General features: G+C 43.3%; 1 protein-coding gene and 1 non-coding gene across 3 annotated transcripts in view; one reads left to right on the top strand and one right to left on the bottom strand.

Moving 5' to 3' along the window:
* Positions 1–20,854, bottom strand: part of LOC103183612 (disco-interacting protein 2 homolog C) — a 341,341-nt gene that overhangs the window by 10,778 nt on the left and 309,709 nt on the right. For both annotated transcript variants that reach the window (XM_042332092.1, XM_042332093.1), the window contains 2 exons: positions 20,273–20,443; positions 6,199–6,260 (listed from right to left, as the gene is read on the bottom strand). In XM_042332092.1, the coding sequence (XP_042188026.1) occupies positions 6,199–6,260; positions 20,273–20,443 (233 nt within the window). The remainder of the gene's footprint in view (positions 1–6,198; positions 6,261–20,272; positions 20,444–20,854) is intronic.
* Positions 4,309–4,381, top strand: trnae-uuc. The gene has a single exon. It is a non-coding gene; the product is annotated as a tRNA-Glu (tRNA).

Genomic DNA, 20,854 nt, shown 5'->3' with positions numbered 1-20,854 from the left:
GACTAGACGGGTCAAATAACTTGAGAAGCAGAAAGAAGATACAGCAAAATATCAATGAAAAGGACAAAGATGTCACGAAAAGAGCACCAGCTAAATATGAAAGTGAAAGAGGAAAAAGAAACTTCTTTCAGGACACAGACACCCTGAGAATAGTGAAAAGGGACTAAGTGTAAGAGATAATAGGGACGAGAAAGGAGAGAGTGCTAAACCAGGCCTAGGAGGCAAAACAAATAAAAAATAATAAACCTCGCATTTGATACAGCGCCTTATCTCGTTGTTGAGACGTCTCAAAGCGCTTCACAGGATATACTGTAAATGAATTGACTGTATGGTTTCATTCACTTCATGGCTGTGCACGAATTAGCTCACATGCTTTCCTATAAATACAATCACTACATTTTAAGGTAAATCCTGTAAAGTACAATGAGACTTTTCATTGTGATATGATAAGGCGCTGCATCAAATGCCGGGATTGTTACAAGACAACTTACAATGGTATAGCGACACTTCGCGTCGTGAAGACATCCCAAAGTCCCTATTCCTGCTCGCTCAGCACCCGAGTTCAGTTGGGAGCCAAGAGGCGATGGGGGAGGATGGGGGAAAGATGACCAAAGGCACGGACGGTCAAAGAGGTACATCTTAAGACAGACCTCGAACAAGGTGAGGGAGAGGGCGAGTCAGAGGGACTCCGGGATGGAGTTCCTTAATAATATCTTTATTATTAATGAAGCTCACTTCGCCGGATTCCAGCAGCAATGCAGTGCATTCGCTTACTTTCTTACTGAACAGATTTTTTTTTAAATTCTTGCGAGGGTCATCCCGAAACGACAGCTTCCATAAACACAGAGAACCGGGCAGAGCAGACCTGCCCAGAAACGGCAGTCGGCAGTAAACGCTGAAATATAGGCAGAGGCTGACCAGCTTGTCTCTTATATCACGATGGTTAATGCTGGCTGTGGACGGCTGATTGTTGCAGTCAATCTGTAGACAGCAGATTTATTTCAAGGCAAGTTTATATATATATATCTATTGTAGGAATGGCAGACGTGTTACATCCAATGCCACCAAGGTACCCGAGAACGAAATCATTACGTTTTGCAGAAAGCAACTGCCCGCCTAAGTTTAAAGCGCAATATAATGGGGTCAATTTATAATAATCATCCTTGCATTTGACACATAAGGCACCTTATCACATTGATCAATGAGACGGTTCAAAGTGCTTCACAGAATATATTGCAAAGCGGATTGACTGTATATTTTGAGGGAGCAACGCGACAACAATAGCATTAATAATAACCCTTGCATTTGATGTAACGCTTTATCACGTCTTCGAGACGTCTCAAAGCGCTTCACATATACTGGAAGGTGAATTGACTGCACATTTTGCGGGCGATACGCAGCAGTTAATTGCGTTCCCACAAACAGTCGTGGATTGAAGTGACCAAATTATTACGTTTTTTTTGTGAAGGAATTATTACCCCCAGAAAAGCGGACCGCAAATCGATTAACAACCGGGCTCCTACTTACTGCGAGGCAAACAGAGGCGTGTGGAGTGAGGAAATTTGCCCAGAGATTTCACCCCGCCTGGGAATCGAACCCGAATACTCTCGCTTGTGAGGCGAGTGCTCTAACCACTGAGCTACAGGAGACCCAATTGGACTGGCATCATGGAATACTAAATTTCTTCAGTAAGACGGCAAAATTGACTACAGAACTGTAGGGTTACACGAAGACTCTACCATTCGCTATGCTAGAATACCCATTGATGTGAACAGGGCGATGGTACCATTGTATTTATTTTAAAGATTTTTTTGGGCGGGTGGGGGGGGGGGGGGGGGGGCGGTCAGCCAGGTATCTGACCCGTCCTGAAACCACTAACCATCAACCTTGCTTAAAGGTAACCACTTCAAGGTAACCAGGTAGTGAGAGTTCCAGTGAGACTTCCACGTGCGTACTCCACCTCCACGTGGAAATTCCCACGTACGGAATGGAACGCGCACTCTCTCCCTGGAGGCATGCAGCCTGCTTACTTAATTCCAGAGAGCATTAGGCACAGGTTGGCGAGAGCCAAGGCTTGGGGACCCCAGAGTGTGCGTTGGGGTAACTGCCGGAATCTGACCATCAACCACAAATCGCATTTGTATCACGCCTTTCGTGTCGGGAGGACGTCTCAAGGCTCTGGACGGTCAGTGATTTGGACCTGTGTTGTGGGTTGGGATCAGGAGGGGTGGAGGGCAGGGGGGGCAGGGTTAGGAGGGCGAGCGAAGGCACAGTCGAAGAGGAGGGCATTGAGATGGGCCTTGAAGGAGGAAAGGGAGACTGAAGGCTCGACCACCGATGGTGGGGTGGGCAGGGCAGGGCCTGTTGAGCGGAGGGAGTGGAGGACAGGTCGATATGGCATTAGCAGGTCACAGCGGCGGGAAGTAGCAAGGCCATGGAGGGCTTTTAAGACGAGGACTAGGATTTTGAACTCTAGCTAAAAGATCAGCTAAAACCCTATAGCTTGCCATTGAAAACACTGTCAGGCAAACTTCTCACTGTCTTTTAAAGGATAACAGGAGATGAGTGGGAAAAAATCCCTGCCCACCCCAATAACTTGTCTGTTCTACCCCTTCAAGGCGTGCTGATGAGTCAGGTTGTCTGATCAGTCATCAGCAGTGCCCTGGAGTACTACAAACCCACCTGGCTCACACCCGAGGAAATTTGCAGCGATTGAAAATACGACCGTCGCATCAACAAACAGGTTCTCACGCGAACCCGAAGCTTTGGGGCTGTTGTGCTCATTCAAGGAAGGCAACATTTTAAGCTTTGCTCATCAAGTGTGGTTTCCAAGAAATGGAAATCCACAAGCACGGTTTTCTGAGATTCAACCAAAAATAAGCGACTTAAGGATAACAAGCTGTAGGTTTCCCTCACGTATAATCTGTCAAAATAGTTAATAATTTGATGTTCAAGTCATAACTTGTAGGACGTTGCCAAGAGATCAAGAGAAACCCTCCTCCTCTTTTCGAACAGTGCCTTGGGACCTTTGCTGTTTGTCTTTATTAATAATAATAATTTGGTCACATCATCTAGAACTGTTTGTGGGGACACTGCTGTACGCAAATGGCTGCTGCGTTACGCCCACAATATATACAGTCAATTCACTTTCCAGTATATCCTGTGAAGCGCTTTGAGACGTCTCGAAGACGTGATAAGGCGCTATATCAAATACAATTATTATTATTATGCTAGGCGAACTTGGCAGCTAATGTGCGTGCAGCAATGTGTCCTATAAACCTTCGCAAGCGAGAGACCTGAGTTCCACTCCAGGCAGAGGGCGAAACCTTGGGCAAGTTTCCTTACTCCACACAGAGCCTAATAATAATCCCTCCAAAACCAAAAACAATAATAAATTGGTCATTTTCAATCTACGACTGTTTGTGGGACATTGCTGTGCACAATTGGCTGCCGCGTTTGCCCACAAATATACAGTAATTCACTTTACAGTGTGTTCTGTGAAGCGCTTTGGGACGTCCTCCTGACGTGAAAAGCGCTATATCAAATGCAAGGATTATTATTATTATTATTATTATAAACAGCCATAAAAACGAATAACCAAATTTTTTTTTAATGTGGAGAATTGTTGGCCAGGACACCGGGAGAAATTCCCTGCTCTCTTCGCCTTTGAGAGTAATTTGAGACATTTCATTGCCACAATGCCCTATAAAAGTACAAGTTCTTTCAACTCCATTTCAGTTGAAATATTGCCATCTTCCTCAGCATTCAAGCTGGTGACTAGGCACTCACTGTCACTGAATTGGCAATGGGTTCAACTAAAACATATTAAGAATGATGGGATCGATATAAACGTAATCTGTAGGCTGCATCGTATGTGGAATTCTTTACAGCTAGTGTTTCGTTTCCATTAGTAATTTTTCCAAGTCATTAATGAAGTAACAGAACAAAGAAATTCTGCAGAAGATTATTTCCTACGTTCAAGAATGCTTGAAAACCCGCATACAAAAAAACCCCACTGGCATCACAGCAGGACAGCCAATTCCCATAAAAGGAAATGGTACACAACAGATATGTTCTAACAAAAGTACTTAATGGGAATAGAACATCAACGTGAGCTGAAGAAATTAGAGAGCCAGAGCTGCTGATGATCTTAATCTCTAGAGCTCTGTTTTGCAATTCAACCGGATTTTCTGCACATTTATTTGGAAAAACTGCAGAAAACTAAATTTAAACCTGAATTCAACACTTTGCCAAACAAATTCTGGGCTCTCTAAGATGCTACGTTGACAGAGTAAATTTGCTCTGTGACGTCCTGTAGCTCAGTGGTTAGAGCTCTCGCCTTTCAAACGAGAGATCTGGGTTCGATTCCCGGGCAGGGCGAAATGTTGGGTACGTTTCCTTATTCCACACGCCTCTGTACACCTAGCAGTAAGCAAGAACCCGGTTGCTGGTCGATTGGCGGATCATAATCATAATAAGGGATAATAATTCCTTAAAAAAAATAATAATAATTGGTCACTTCAATCCGTGACTGTTTGTGGGACGCTGCTGTGCGCATTTGGCTGCCGCATTTTGCCCACAAAGTATGCAGTCAATTCACTTTGCAGTGTATCCTGTGAAGCGCTTTGAGACGTCTCGAAGACGTGATAAGGCGCTACATCAAATGCAAGGTTTATTATATTATTATATAAATTTAGAGCCGGCTGGAATTTCCTTCCATGTATTTGTCGGTGAAAGTGGCCGCAAATTTGTGAACAGACAGCCACAAAGTGAATAACCAATTGTTAAATGCTCCGAGACGCTAAAGGTGCTATATGTAAGTTGTTTCGGTTGTGTCGTTGTTGTGAGACTGAGTTGAAGGACTTTCTTCAACGCTCCATGATCTTTGTTTGAGACAGTTCCACAGTTTTATGCGATCTGAAATTTGTAGTAATAGCAACAACTTTATACAGCACCTCGAAGCAGAGTGAAGACAAGGCTAGGACTAGGTGGAATTTCGGGCTTCGGAAAACGCGGAAAAAAAAAAGATACAGTGCGGATTCTGCGGCAGGAAAGTCAAGCGAGGAGAACAGTGGACATACAAGAGAGAAAGAACAAGAGGAGTGATGATGGGTAACTGCTTGAAGCTTTTTTCTGGTCAGCCTGAGGTCTCATCCCATCAAGAAATCCATTGGCATCCTCAATATCGAAAGGATTGAGTATTGAAATCACACAGAGTTCGATACATAGAAGCTACACATGGAAATTCCCTGTGTTTGGAATGGAATGCGCACTCTCTCCCCCCAGAGGGACGCACCCTACTCAGTTAATTCCAGGAAAGGATTAGGCGCCTTGGGACGCCCAGAGTGTAAGTTGGGGTAACTGCTGGATTTTAACCGGATAACACTGCATAGCTTGGCATTGCAAGCACTTGGCATTGCTCTCCGTGTGTGAGTCGGGTCTGAAAATGACTCGCTCTCATTCACCATTCTTCTCTCTCTCTCTCTCCCCCTCAAACCCAGCCCCCGCCACCGCCCCCTGCAATGCCTGATCACCCACTGGCTTCTTTCTGCAAAGCAACTTGAAAGATAATAAAGAGCTTGCATTTCGATGGCGCCTTATCACGCGAATAGATCTCAAACCAAATCCCTTCCAACGGTTTCAGGAATTACCATTATCTTTATGGGACACTGCCTGAACAGTTCAAGCTGCCGATGAGTGTACTGTCATTGAGGAAGATGAAAGAGTGATCCTGCATCCCACCTGAAGCGCAAAGGTAACCGAATGGATGTACATGGCACATGCTAACACTGTGCTGTTTGTCAAACCAGCGTGGCTGGTCAACAGAGCAAAGGCAGCAGCAGGGATTGTTGATTCCATTGGTTAAATCGTCCACAAAACTACAGAGCACACTTTACACTAAATATACAGTCAATTCACCTTTACAGCATGTTCTGCGAAGCGCTTTGAGACGTCTCGGCGACGTGATCAGGCGCTATATCAAATGCAAAGATCATTATTAATATTATTATAAATTCTGCGAACTATTCTGGGACGCCCTCCTTGACATGAAAGGCGCTATATTTCGAACGCCAGGATTATTATTATTGTTGCTGTTATTGAAATCGATCACGAGCACCCTATAAACCACTGGGGTAAAATGTAATTCCCATCAGTTAGAGAACGAATTAAAAAAAAAACCCTGAACCCTTCAGTTACCTGTCATGTCGCAGTGCTCTCATATCCACATATACAGTGGTAGGGTCAGGTCCTGAAGTCCCCTGCAACCAACAGCATTGGGTAATTAAGACACAACATTGAAAAGGAGCAGGTAGATCTTTAGAGAGTTAAGCAAATCCGTTTCTATCACTCGTAAGCAGGAATAGCCTGTGTGGGACCATTAACTTGTGAAGGACTTTCATCAGTCTCATCAGAGCGGCTCTAAGAACTGCACAGTTTGTCATTTTCACCCAATTCCAAGTCTAATGCACGGGTAAATATTTAAATATAAACGCACGGTTTGGTTACAGTAAACCGCGCTCACAGGGAGAGTCCGCGAAACTTGTCATTTTTTAAAAAAAACATTTAAATATAAGACACCGTGTTTCTTTTGCAAACCTGCGTAATGCAAAGCAACGGGAAAGGAACACAAACACTTCATTCAGCGTCAGCAAAAAAAAAAGCAGCAGAGAAACCAACTGAAATCATGCAACACAGTTACGGTGTTAAGCAAGCAAATTAAAGGTCGATAAATAGAGCTGAGGGTTATTTTTCTCTCTAAAGCCCCAGACAGGAGACAAACATCAACAGGGACAGGGAGAGCGATCTGCTGAGCACTCGCTGCGTGTGCAAGAGCGGGAAAGAACTTCCTTAACTTTACAATAGCATCAAGAACTACTCTTGATAAGCCGATGCCCAGTTAGCATCGGGTCTGTCGTAATCTGACTACCAACACTACAATCTAACTTCACCAGGAATTAAATCATCAGATTGAAATAGATACGAGACTCCCCCACCACTCCTCCTTCCTGAGCCATTTTGACCCAGTTCACCCCAAGTTTCAATGGGTCTTTTGCAATTGTTTTTCTGAGGTTTGTGATTACAATTTAGTTTGAGGCTATGCTGTTGCCAATCCTCATTTCACCACAATGTACTAATTTGGTGCAAAGCACTCAAGAGATTTGTTCCAAGCCAGCTATTGCTAATATCTTGTTATTTTTGGAAACCGACTTTTTATTTCAATGAAAAAAACACCATGGTCAACATTAGAAGTCTGAGGGCTTTTTTTAATGAGGCCTTCGAGGTTTGTGTGTAAGAGAGAGCGAGAGGGTGAGTGAGGGAGTGAGCGAGGGAGGGAGGGAAGGAGGGAGGGAGGGAGGGAATTTGAGAGTAACTAACAATAATAATCCTTGCATTTGATGTAGCGCCTTATCACGCTTTCGAGACGTCTCAAAGCGCTTCACAGGAGATACTTTGAAGTGAACTGACTGTATAATTTGTGGACGAAACGCGGCAGTCAATTGTGCGTAGCAGTGTGCCACAACCAGCCGCGGATTGATAAATTAACAGAGGCCTAACAGAACCTGTGCTGACAATGTATGCTCCGACTTTACTAATCTAAATGAATCCATCGCAAAACCCAATTTGACCCACCGTAGGTTACCCGATTTCTCTTTACCGCCTTTACAGAAACAAGTTTTGCTGACCGCAGCACAGTTTTCCCAGCAAATTCTCAAATCACGAGGGCTGCAAATTCGCTGTGTAAAGTGTCCAATCTCAGGCAGGCTCATGATTAAGCCTCGTTCGAGTGAGAGGGTGACCGAGCGAATGAATATGTATGCGATCTGCTGTTTGCCGTAAGCACTAGTTTTGTTGATGCCTCTTGATACTTTTTCACGTACCCAGAAGCATTTCTGTCACTTACATTCATCGCTTACAAGTTTAAAGCAGTGCTGCCTCCAGGACTGTGGATTTTTTTTAGGTGGGGGGCTGGGAGGATCGGAACAAAGATCCAGAAAAGGAGCATAGTTTAGGTGTCGTGTAAAGCTTTATTTTATTTCCTGTTTATCACTTGAACAGGATAAACCTGAATATGGGCAAAGTAAAAGTATGGACCATTTTATCCTGTGGTCATCTCCAACAATGTACATTGGGGCTCTCTGAATCCCGAATAAAATGACTTTATTTCTCTTAGTTAGCACTGACATTCCGGGTTAACTTTGCAGGTTGTTCTTATCCGATTTAAAGCTCAAATACAAACCCTCAGCTGGCCTGATGGAGCCTTACTTTACAATGGCTGGAAGAGGAGCAACTAGCTGTCCTTTCAACTCCCTTCATCCAGCAGAGGGCTGTCTGGGATCAGAACTTAAGTCATTGGGATTCGATGCAAACATCAAACTTGCAAGACTCACATAGTCTAAGCTGACACTCCAACGCAGCACTGGGGGGCGGGGGGAGGAAGCGCTGTCTCTCGGGTGAGATGATAAACCAAGGATCTTTCTGCCTGTTCAGCTGTGGACATTAAAGATCCCATGGAACTATTCGCCGCAAGAGAAGGGAGTTTCTCCCAGTGTCCTGACCAATAATCCCCCCCAAATAAAATTGATCGTTTGTTCCAAGTCTGTTTGTGGGACGTTGGTTGCTGTGTCCAAATTGGTTGTTGTGTTGGCCCACAAAATACACAGTCGCCTCACTTTACAGTAAATCCTGTGAGATTGGATGGGCCGAAGGGCCTTCTTCACCCAGCACACGTGATCTTGTGATTAACACTGACTGTCCCGAACGCACACTGTTCCCTCTGATCCCGTGACAAGCATTGATAAGGTAAAAAACTAGCCAGGTGGCAACAGCACCAGGGGCCCACACATTGAGACCCTTGGTTTGAACCTAGCCATTCCCCTGGTCCAGATTTCACCTCGATTCTGGTTTGCTATCCTCATCTGTGCTCACCACATGGAATTCACGAGTTATTAGAGGCTCCGACAATTATAACCCTCACCCCCACTCCCCCCCACTTCTATCCACAGAATCCCAAACCAATACGACTCTGTGGATACCAGGGCTACAGAGCCCTGACCAGCCATCAGTAAAATCACCTATTCACCAAAAAAAAAGGTGAATTGCAACCTTTGGCTGAGAAGTTAAAGACAAGGTCCCATTTGCCTGTTCAGGCGGACGTTAAAGATCCCACGGTACGACTTCTCCCGGTGGCCTGGCCAAATGTTCACCACGTCTCCGACGTGAAGGGCGCTGTACGAGCGTGAGTTGCTGCTGTTGATGTTTAAATCGAATGATTCGCTCATGACTGTTTGTGGGATGTTGCCTTGTGCAAAATCGGCTGCCACGTTTACCCACAAAACAACACAATCAAGCGCTCCACTCTGCCGTTTATACTACGAAGCCCTTCGAGAACGTCCTCCCGACGTGAAACACACTATAACGAATGTAAGGATTAATCTTATTATCAGATAAGAAAAAAAAAACTTGCATTTGTATAGTGCCCTTCACGCAGGGTGGGTCTCAGAGTGCAGAGGCAAAAAAAAAACACACAAAGGCACCCTGTTTAAAAAACTGTCAGATGAATATTTCCATGAGTTTGCTTGCTGATGTAATTCATTCCATAGATCTGGCTCACTGACTCCATGCCTATTAAGGATTTTTGTCTCCATTTGATTTTGGCATAGTGTGGAGATTCCTTTCCATCCACAATTGAACTGTTTTATTGGGAAGGGGTGGGCTTGTGGGGAGGTGGGGGAGGTAGGCACTTCGCAGAGCAGTACTTTTCTAAACTCACTTTAGCAGTAACTAGGAACCTGGTTGTTAGTCGATTGGCGGATCGATTTCCGGGGTCAATAATCACTTCCAAAAAAATAAAATACTGATAATGTGGTCGGTCTCTCAACCCACGACTGCTACTGTGCACAATTGGCTATCACGTTTCGCCCACAAAATATACAGTCAATCCACCTGACAGTATATTCTGTGAAGCGCTTTGAGACGTTTCAAGGACATGATAAGGCGCTGTATCAAATGTAAGGATCATTATTATTATTTACGTGAAGCTCGCCAACACTTTATTGCCGAGCGATCTTACCGCTGGAGTGATGGGCAATAAGTAGACTTGGACATGTTGACAAGCCCCAGTCTAACGCATCAAGTCCACGAATATACACCCCATACAGGACGTACCATCTGACTGAGATAATAGTGAAGGGAACAGGCCTTTTGTGTTCAATTCTTAGTAAAAAAAACAGCAGCCTAACAGACTAGCGACGATTGGGGAGATAACAAAGTTAACTGTTCCGATCGTGGTTGTGCAAATTTGTGACTCAAATTCAGAATGAGAACAAATGAGTAGAACAAATCTTATTAACCCACAGTGTTGGTCTAACAGTAAGCAGTTAACTAGTAACAGACTCAAGTCATTAGGGGGCTAATTATTTTCCTTCCCAGCATATCTACGCTGGAAAAAAAGGTTAAAATAATTAATTTCTCCGACTCCTGGCAGAACGCACAACTTTAAAAAGTCTTAAATACTCGCTCGCTGGTGAAATGCTGACAATTTACTTTTTACTCTGTTTAAGGTAGAAGAAATGACCAAAGCCAGGTAGGTAGATAGGTAGGTAGGTAAGTGTGCAGGGTTTGAACCTTGTGATTCAGAGGCCTGAAATCCTTCACGGACTTAATAATATCGCTTCGTCGAAGCGTCACAAAGCGCTTCACAGGATATACTGCAAAGTGGTTTCTTGTGGGCGAAACACGCAGCCAAGTTGCGCACAGCAATATCCCACAAACAGCCACTGGGTGATTGACCAATTTTATCTGGGAGATTGTCGGCCAGAACATCAAACTTAGTCTTAAGGTCCTTTATTGCACTTAAGGTTTATGCTTTTAGAAAATTCTCAAGATTCAGTCTCCAATATAGGCGCCAGCCAACTTTAATCTATATTCAAGAGAGTTATTGACATTGTGAAGACCTGTGCGCCAAAGACAGGATTTGAAGTGTTGGTGGGGTGGGGTGGGGGGGGGAGGGGGGGGTGGGGGAAGCCCTCAAGCTAGTCTTTTTGTGAAAAAAAATGCTACTCCACAGACTGTGAAATCGGACGACTGTTAAGTAAAGCCCGCAAGGTACTGCAAGGAACACAGCCTCCAAATCCAGACTGAATTGAAGGCTTTTCCGAAAATACTGGACTGTCGTGAATTCAAAGACAAAATGGGGTCTTCGGGCTGAGATCCATGAGAACTTTCGGGGGTCGCTGATCCCCAGACTCCACGCTAGTCTGCCCCCGTCCCACCCCACCCGCCGTCAGAAGCTGATCGGAGGGTAAATAGGGAACATGAAAATCCCCTACCTGCTCGGTCAGCTTCCCCAGCTTGTGAGGCTATAGCGGCAGGAATTGCGGGGGTGGGGGGGTGTGTGGTTGGCGGGGAGGTGGGGGGGAGGGTGGGGAGTGGGGAGTGTGGAGAGAGAAAGAGAGACGAGGAGAAAAGGAGGGTAAGTAAGCACAACCACCAGACGAAAGAGATGGGGATGGAATTGAAGGGACAATTGCATTAAGCGGAGGGTTTGGGGGTGGGGGGGGTGCGGGGGGTGTGGGGAGGTGGGGGGAGAGGGCGTGATGGTGGTAGGGGGAGTAAGAGAGAAAAAGAAAATCGTGTCAAATAACAGAAAACTCAAAGGAAGTAACTGCACTTTAAACCATCATTTTTTCATATTAAATATAATAATACGTCAACACAAATTCGAAAATGGGCAAAAACCTTCCCAGGATGTCAGTGGATTGCGCAAGGCATTCCCTTCCGCAAAAACTACTTTGAATAGTTGGATGTAGAATATATATTTGGATTTTTATTTTTTTTAATTAAAACTGAGTGAAGGACACCCTTCGTTGGGCCTTCAACATTTCGAAAGGAAATTTATGTGGAGATATATATATATATATATATCATTAATTTATCCTCTAGTCTTTAGGTCTTCACTTGTTCCTCATTCAAGAGCGAATTGGTGTGATCTGATCCAAACATAATACAGCACGGATCTGTGACTCAATGTGAGTGATATCTGCTCTGTGTCTCTGCCAGGACAGAACAGTGCACCTCTGTGTCGCAGGGATGAACTGAAAAGCACTATGACTTGGCGAGGAAGCAATCGGCTCCAGGAATCTGCTATTACGAAACAGTACACCGTAGCTCTAAGACCTCAGTGCCAAGGGATTCCGCTCCCAGTACAGTATGGCTCGAAGAAGTAATAAGCTCCAAATCTGTGACTTAATGTCAGGCCTGACTCTTCCCAGGTCAGTACAATTCTTGCGAGGAGATGAACAAGATAGGCCCTATGAGCGACGGTCCCTCTGAGCTAGTGTCCCTCACTGCCCTGTATCTCATTTCCACTGTAGCTTCAAGTTAAGGGTGTGATCACCGGCTCAGTGTGTAGGCGAATCCTAGGCGGCAAACAATCTCCTTCACTCTATGGAGGTGTTAAAATACAACACCACAATGACTCTCGGGAGTCATTTCTTAGGTTTGAACCTGCCCAAGTCCTGGGTGCAAGAGACTTCACAACAAGGTGGGACTTCCCGATTTCCAGCGATCGAACAGAACAAGGTCAAGTCTCAAACTCGTCACAATCAAATCCTTTTTTCTGGTTCGCTTTGACCAGCTCAATAACAACGAAATGGACACGATACACTGAGCTCCGCGCGCAACGGAAGAATCGCGATTGTAAGCTGTCTGGAAATAGTGTGTTTGTAGCAACTTCGAAAATCCTCCTCGTCTCAGCCTGTCACATCACTGTCGTAAGACTGAGGTGTTAATAGATTTTTGTTAGGTAAGGGTATCAAGGGATATGGAGCCAAGGCGGGTAAAATGGAGTTGAGGTACACATCAGCTATAATAATAATACTACTACTAATAATAATACTTGCATTTGATATAGCGTCTTATCACGTCTTCGAGACGTCTCAAAGCGCTTCACAGAATATACTGTAAAATGAATTGACTGTATATTTGATTCTGTAATAGATCTGAACGCAACTGCAGTATTTTGAAATGCATAGGCTCGAAGGGACTGAATGGTCTATTCCTTTTACTACGTTCCTATTAAGATTTAAGAACACTGTGGCAAATTGTTTATTTCGGTCTCAATTTGGGAGCTTTTTTTTTAATGTAAAACTGAGAACTGTGGAAATCAGGCTTCCAAACCGAGTAAGTGCAACAAGTTTCAACAATTCTGCGCGATCTTATATTTTAGGACAAAATGGTCTTACAAACCCATCATTTCCAGACAGCCACTTCACTTCACAATAAATCCTGTGAAGTGCTTTGGGACTTCCTCCTGACATGAAAGATGTTATGCAAGTGCAAATTGTATTGTAGAGCAGAGCAACTAATCCAGCATGGTGGTGAGATATGTTACAAAAATCACCTAAGGACTGCTCACCTGGAAATAAAGTTGAGAATTGCGACATTTCTTTGAAAAAAATTAACCGCTACAGCTGAAAGAATATCTTAACCGAACCTTGCACACGTTCAAACCTTGACCCTTCTTACGTATGTGAGATTACAAAAGTCAGTCATTGTTTAAAAGGATATCTTTTTAGGTAATAATCCCCTCAAAAAAAAACGTGGTCACTCAATCTGCAACGGTTTGTGAGACACCGCTGTGCACACTTGACAACTGCCACGTTTCGCCCACAAAATACACAATCCATTCACTTCGCTGTGCATTCTACAAAAGAACATAGGAACAGGAGTAGGCCATTCAGCCCTTCGAGCCTGTTCCGCCATTTAATTAGATCATGGATGATCTGTACCTGAACCAATCCTTTCAATTCTAATTTCCTGCTTTCTCCCCATATTCCTTAATATCCTGACCTACCAAAAATCCAGCAACTTCACTCTTGAAGGTGTGGATGGATACAGCATCCACGGCCTTTTGGGGGAGAAAATTCTAGACGTCTACCCCCCCCTTTGAGTGAAAACATTCTTCCTGATTTCACTCTTAAACGGCCTGGTTCTAATTTTAAGACTACGCCCCTTTGTTTTGGATTTCCCCACCAGAGGAAATAGCTTCTCTGTATCTACCCTATCAAATCCCTTTATCATCTTAAATACCTCAATCAAATCACCCCTCAGCCATCTAAACTCAAGGGAATACAATCCAAGTTTACACAGCCTTTCCTCGTAACTTAACCCCTTTAGGCCAACATTCCATTCGTCTTTTTGTTTACTTTTTGCACCTGGAAACTAGTTTTTAGTGATTTGTGGATATGGACATCCAAATCTCTTAGCTCCTCCACAGTTCTTAATTTCTCCCCATTAACAAAATATTCTGCTTCATCTTTTTTCGGTCCATAGTGGATGACCTCACACTTCCCTACATTGAACTCCATCTGCCACAGCTTTGCCCACTCACTTAATCTGTCTAAGTCTCTTTGTAACTTGCTACTCCCATCTACATAACTTACTGAGCCTCCTCGCTTAGTGTCGTCTGCAAACTTGGATATAAAACTTTCTAGTCCTTCATCCAAGTCATTTGTATATATGGCGAAAAGCTGGGGTCCCAGTACAGACCCCTGGGCGACATCACTTGTCACGTCCCGCCAATCAGAGAACGGTCCCTTTATCCCTACCCGCTGTTTCCTGCCTCCCAACCAATTACCAAGCCACGTCACAAGGTTACCTCCGATTCCATGCACATCCATTTTCGCTAATAATCATTTGTGTGGAACCTTATCAAATGCCTTCTGAAAGTCCATGTAAACGACATCCATAGACACTCTCTAATACACCATTTTAGTGACCTCTTCAAAGAATTCAACTAGATTAGTCAGACACCACCTACCGCTTCACAAACCCATGTTGAGTCTCTTTGACTAGCTCATACCTGTCCATGCGTTCAGTCACTCTTTCCCTGATGATGGCTTCCAGTATTTTCCCTACAACTGACGTTAAGCTGACAGGTCTGTAGTTTCCTGGTTTCTCTCTCCCTCCCTTCTTAAGTAAAGGGGTGACATTTGCAATTTTCCAATCTAAGGGCACAATTCCCGAATCCAACCTCTTTTGCCCGCCATGGTTGCTTAACGACACGATTGGAGCTTTTGCATGTTAGGGGTAAGTACTTGTTCTGTATTGCATCAAATACTTTTTTGAATACTTCCCATTGTTCAATCTGCAGGTGTTACCCACTAACAGTTCAGTCCAGTTTACTGTGGTCAATATACTTCTCATCCCATCGAACTTTGCCTTAATTACATTTAAAACCTTGATTTGGGACTTTCCTTTTCCCTCTCAAATCCCATGTCAAATTCAATCATATTACGATCACTATTTGCAAGGTGTGCCCTTACTGTCAGATTGTTAACTAGTTCTGGCTCATTACTCATCACCAAATCCAGTGTGGCTTGTTCCCTTGTTGGTACTAAAACATATTGTTCCAAAAAACTATCCTGAATACATTCTAGAAATTCGTTGCCTGAGGTGTCCTGCTTCTCCCCAGTCTATGTGAAAATTAAAATCTCCCATTATAACCACATTGCTTTTGCTGCATGCTTCTCTGTATTTATACATTTCCCCACTACATCACAACTCTCTGAAGGTCTGTAGACAACTCCCAACAGAGTCTTACCGCCTTTGTTGTTCCTTAATTCTCCCCACAATGTTTCCACGACCTGATCACCCTTACGGAAATCTTCCCTTTCCACTGCTCTAATGGTATCTTTTATCAATATTGCTACTCCTCCTCTTTTCCCAATGTCCCTGTCTTTTCTAAAGATCTTATAGCCTGGAATATTTAGCTCCCAGTCCTGCTCAGCTTGTAACTAGGTCTCTGTAATGGCTACTACATCATACCCTTTAAGCTGAATTTGTGCTTCTGGCTCACTAGTTTTATTTCCTATTACCTTTTTTCTTTCTTGTAGTGTTTATGTTATCTTTATCATTATTGGTATTCTGACAATTGCTCTCATCCTCTCCTTGCCTTATGCTTTGGTTTCCACCCGACCCCTTACTGGTTTAAAGCTTTTTATACAGTCCTATTTATCTTTTTTGCTAGTACCTTGGTCCCAGCCCTATTCAGGTGCAGCCCATCTCAACAGTACAGCTCATTCCTGTCCAAGTACTGGTGCCAGTGTCCTATGGAATGGAACCACTCCTTCTCACACCATTGTTTCAGCCACACATTCACTTCCCTGATCTGTTTATCTATATTCCATCTCTATGATGAGGCGTTATTGCCGTGTGCAATTGGCTGCCGCGTTTCGTCCACAAAATATACAGTCAATTCACTTTACAGTATATTCTGTGGAAGCGCTTTGAGACGTCTCGAAGACCAGGTAAGGCATTATATCAAATGCAAGGATTATTATTATTATTATTACCATCGCAGGAAGCTTAGAAGGGAAATGAGACGGACAATTCTGCGCTTCTTGTCTATTCTTGGACACATCCAAATCACCACATGCGACAATATTTACATTCTGGTTTAGAAATTTGTTTCTTCTTTGGCACTCTTGATGTGATAGCAAGAACTTAAAGACCTGAAATTCCACTTGGTATTTAGCCTTGAAAGCCATTTTACTTTACTTTAGCGATCACGCAGAATTATGGAAAACTCTTAAATTCAGCTCCAAGTCGCAAGTCAGGTTTTCCCGAATTGTTGAAACAAAACCGACTTCCGAATTAAAACTGAACTCAGTTGACGAATTTTCATCAATTCTGCCCGATCTTCAATTCTATGACAAAACAGTCTGACAGGCTGAGACGAGGTGGAATTTGAAGTCTTAAAATATCTCCTCCAGCAAAGGGTCAAACAAATTCACTCAAAAAAGCTGAGTGATAAATGCTGCCACTGTTAATTCTGTGAACTGTACTAAAAGAAAAGGGAGTTGCTCCTGGCGTCCTGGCCAACCATCCCCCAAATAAAATTGGTCTTTCACTCCTTGGCTGTTTGCGGGATTTCTTTTACCAAATTGCACCCCAAAAAACACATAGCCACTCCAATGCTTTGGGATACACTCACGATATTAAAGGGTGCTACACCCAATGCAAGGAAAATTATTATTATCAGCAGCAACAACGGCTGAATACAGGAATTAATTGCAAAAGGTAAGGAATATATTTACTCTGATGGTTTCACAAACGCAGAATAATGACTACAGACTCAATTGCACTGGAGATAACTCACCTCTGAGTGCTTGGTTAGAAAAGGCCAAAGGGTTAAGCTTGTAAAGTATAATATAATTAATTTTAAGCATTATTTCCTAGTGTAAGTACCAATTTGTATTAACACTCTCTTACAATGACTTGGGTTGATCATTAATGACTGCAATTCAATTAACTTCAGATTCATTTTCTTTCGCACACAGGCTAAAAAATTTAAAATTCTTGGTCAAGTATCAATTTTCTCCACGTAAAATATCTTCAATTTAAGCGATTCTTCAATTAATTAATGAATTGAGACACTTAAGATGGAGTTTGGTAACAGTCCACATATGCTGCGAATTAGGGCTTTGCTGCAATCAAACCCTCTATATAATTTGGGGCAGAAATTCAAAAGGCAATTACCAAAAGAGCCTTTTTTTTTGCACAAAGGGTTTTTAGGATGTGGAATGTCCTAACTGGGACCATGTTTGAGGCTGAATTCCTATTAAGTTTTAAGAGCGAATTAGATAATTAGATAGTATCTGAAAATGAGAAATATAACAGGGTATTGGTGAAAAGCCAGGATAATAATAAATAATAATCCTTGCATTTGATATAGAGCCTTATCAAGTCTTTGAGACGTCGCAAAGCCCTTCACAGAATATACTGTAAAGTGAATTGATTTAACGGGACTGAATGGACAGCACTTTCAGAGAGCCAACACAGGCACAGTGGGTCAGGTCAAGTGGGCTCCTGTGTTCGAAATTTCTATGGTTCTGTACGTCCTAAATCAGTCTGTCCTCTCAGCGTTAAAAATGCCACATCGCTGTCTGAGGCCACGCATACATAATAATAATCCTTAACGTTCGGTACAGTGCTTTTCATGTCAGAGAGGATGTCTTAAAATGCTTCACGCGCTACGCTGTAAAGTGTAGTGACTGGGTCTTTTTGCAGGATCTTTCATGTCCACCTCAACAGGCAGACTTGGTTTAACATCTCATCCAAACAACGGCATCTCCGACACGGCAGCACACCCCCAGCACTGCACTGGAGTGTCAGCTTAGACTAAATGAGTTCCAAAGTCCCGACATGGGGTTTGAACCACACCTTTTGACTCAGAGACAAGAGTGCTACCAGCCGAGCCGGGCTGACACGCAACAGTAACTACATTTTAAAATTGCAGTATCCTCTTTATCCAAAAGTTAACAACGATTACTTGGAATGCAGAACACTGAATTTGAATTAATAGATATTTTCTAGGATATTTCAATTCTATTAAGAAGGCCCTGTATGTAACAATACCCATTTCAGGCCTACTAATTCTCTCTGTTGCAAAGCACTTCGAGATGTTCCTTTACTTAAGAGCGCTGTGTAAATAAATGTAAGTAAAACAACAACAACAAAATTACATTTGTATAGCGCCTTTCAAGTCGGGAGGAAAGCTACGATTGCAATACTTTTATGCAGTAAAGTGCACAGCATAGAAGTATACCTGAGTTTTGAAGACAAACAAGCAGGCATAAATGATGTAAATCAGTTCAATGTACTTTCACGAGACAAAAATCAACACAGTCTATGAAATATCAGATAAGAAATAAAACACCTGGGGTACAAAGATATCCTCTCCCCCTTCTCCCTTGACGCCTGGCCCTGTATTTGTGAAACGCAAAGGATGTGGTGTAAATTCATGTTGCTGTTGGCATTACGACGTTTAAAAGTTACCACATCCTAGAGATAAAATGACTAAAACTGGCAATTGAATGTTAGACTATCTCAATAACAGCTCAGGAAGTTTAGAGAATGCACAAATCTGCACTAAAACAGGATGAGACTTCCTTCGCACATAAATTAGTTGGCGCCACCCGTCAGATCGGTAGATACAACTATCAGAGAAACGTTGTTAATTACTGCTTGTGGCCAACCACAGCCCATTCTGGTCTCATAATTTCGAACTCTTAGACTCTCTTTCGCTAATAGTGTTCAGAGCACTTTACAATGGAGGTGTGGGTCTCCGAGGAAGGGATAATGGTATAATAATATCACTAGTAAACAAACAATAATAAAATCGGTCACTTCAATCCATGACTGTTTGTGGGACGCTGCTGTGCGCAATTGGCTGCCGGGTTTCATCCACAAATATACAGTCAATTCACTTTACAATATATGCCGTGAAGCGCTTTGAGACGTCTAGAAGACGTGAAAAGCGCTATATCAAATGAAAGAATTATTATTATTGTTATAATAATTCTTACATTTGATATGACTCCTTCTACATCAGGAGGACGTCCCAAAGTGCTTCGCCGAATTTACTAAAAACCACAGTATTTTGTAGGGGTATGGCTTTGTGGCTGTTTGTGGGGCATTGATGAGTACAGTTGGCTGTTGCTTAAATTGACTGCCGCATTCGCCTACAAAATACAAAACTAGATTCCCCCAAGGCAGCGGAAAAGATGCTTCCCCAAAAACTTAATTTGCTGCAATTTGCTCTTTCGGCAAACGAACTTGTTCCCAACCATTCCCAGCCTTCCACAAATCACCAGGCTATCACCCCATTTACTGTACAGTCTGTGCTTTGCTGTAAAATGTTGGGGCCAACTGAGGGCAAACCCTTAACTATATCTTAAGTATAACTGACAGGTGGTTAGAGATATCCCTACATATGTGTTAATTAATCACCAACAAGGCAATCACTGATTCACAGTGAACCCCATTCCCTGCCTCTTCACTCACTGCACAAGGCATCTGTATTTAACGTGTATAACGAGACTGTCTGCCAAAGCTCTTTGCAAGGATTGTGTACAAATTGATAAGTGCTGCATTAAATTAAAAGAAGATACGGAGGACAGGATCAGTGTTACATAAACATGATGCAGGCCACGGTGAAAGTCATGCTTTGGGAATAAGTGAGTTTGTTTTCCCTCAGACAGTCACAGCAAAGCATAAAGCAAGCAACCGCCTGTACGGTTCTACAGCGAAAAACAAAATGAACACAACACGGAAATAAGCTTATCTTTTTCGATGTCAGAAAAAAAAGCAGCCGGATGTTGACGGACAAAACAAGAGCCACGTAGCGTTTTTAAACTTAAAAAAAAGCACAATTTCAATACGAGGGCAAGCTTTTTATGTTCCGAAAAGCAAACTCGTAGATTCCTACCTGAAGGCAAATGGCGAGGTTCACTCTGCAGCCGAAGGATGTGCTAACAGCTCTTGGGTTAAGGTTCAGGTCCTTGAATAACTTGGAGAAAGACTGGGTCAGTGCTATTCGAGGACGTTCCTCGGCCACCACCACACAGGTCCGCACTCGAGACAAGTCCAAGCCCCTGGCCTGGAAACAAACACAGACGCACGTCAATCATAGGAGAGACTGCAACATGTTAAGTATCAGATAGAATAAAAATCCTTGCCTTTCATCTTGGGAGGACATCTCAAGGTGCTTCACAGGATTTACTGTGAAGTGTACTACAATACAAGATTAAGTTTGTGTAAGCGCCTTTCGCGTCGGGAGGACGTTCCAAGCCGCTGGACAATCAGGAATTTGGACCCCAACTGGGGGTCGGGATCGGGAGGGTGGAGGGCAGGGGGCGGTGGCTGAAGGCTCGGTCGAAGAGCAGGGTTTTGAGACGTGCCTTGAAGTCAGCGAGGGAGAGAGCGAGGCGGAGGGACTGTAAGGTGGAGTTCCAAAGGGGTGACCGAATTTTGTAGGTGGAGGTTATACGTGATATTGTATTTTGTTTCT

The sequence above is a fragment of the Callorhinchus milii genome, unplaced genomic scaffold, assembly GCF_018977255.1.
Source record: "Callorhinchus milii isolate IMCB2004 unplaced genomic scaffold, IMCB_Cmil_1.0 Scaffold2, whole genome shotgun sequence".
NCBI classification, from domain to species: Eukaryota; Metazoa; Chordata; class Chondrichthyes; order Chimaeriformes; family Callorhinchidae; genus Callorhinchus; species Callorhinchus milii.
This window is presented reverse-complemented; position numbering and strand designations above follow the sequence as displayed.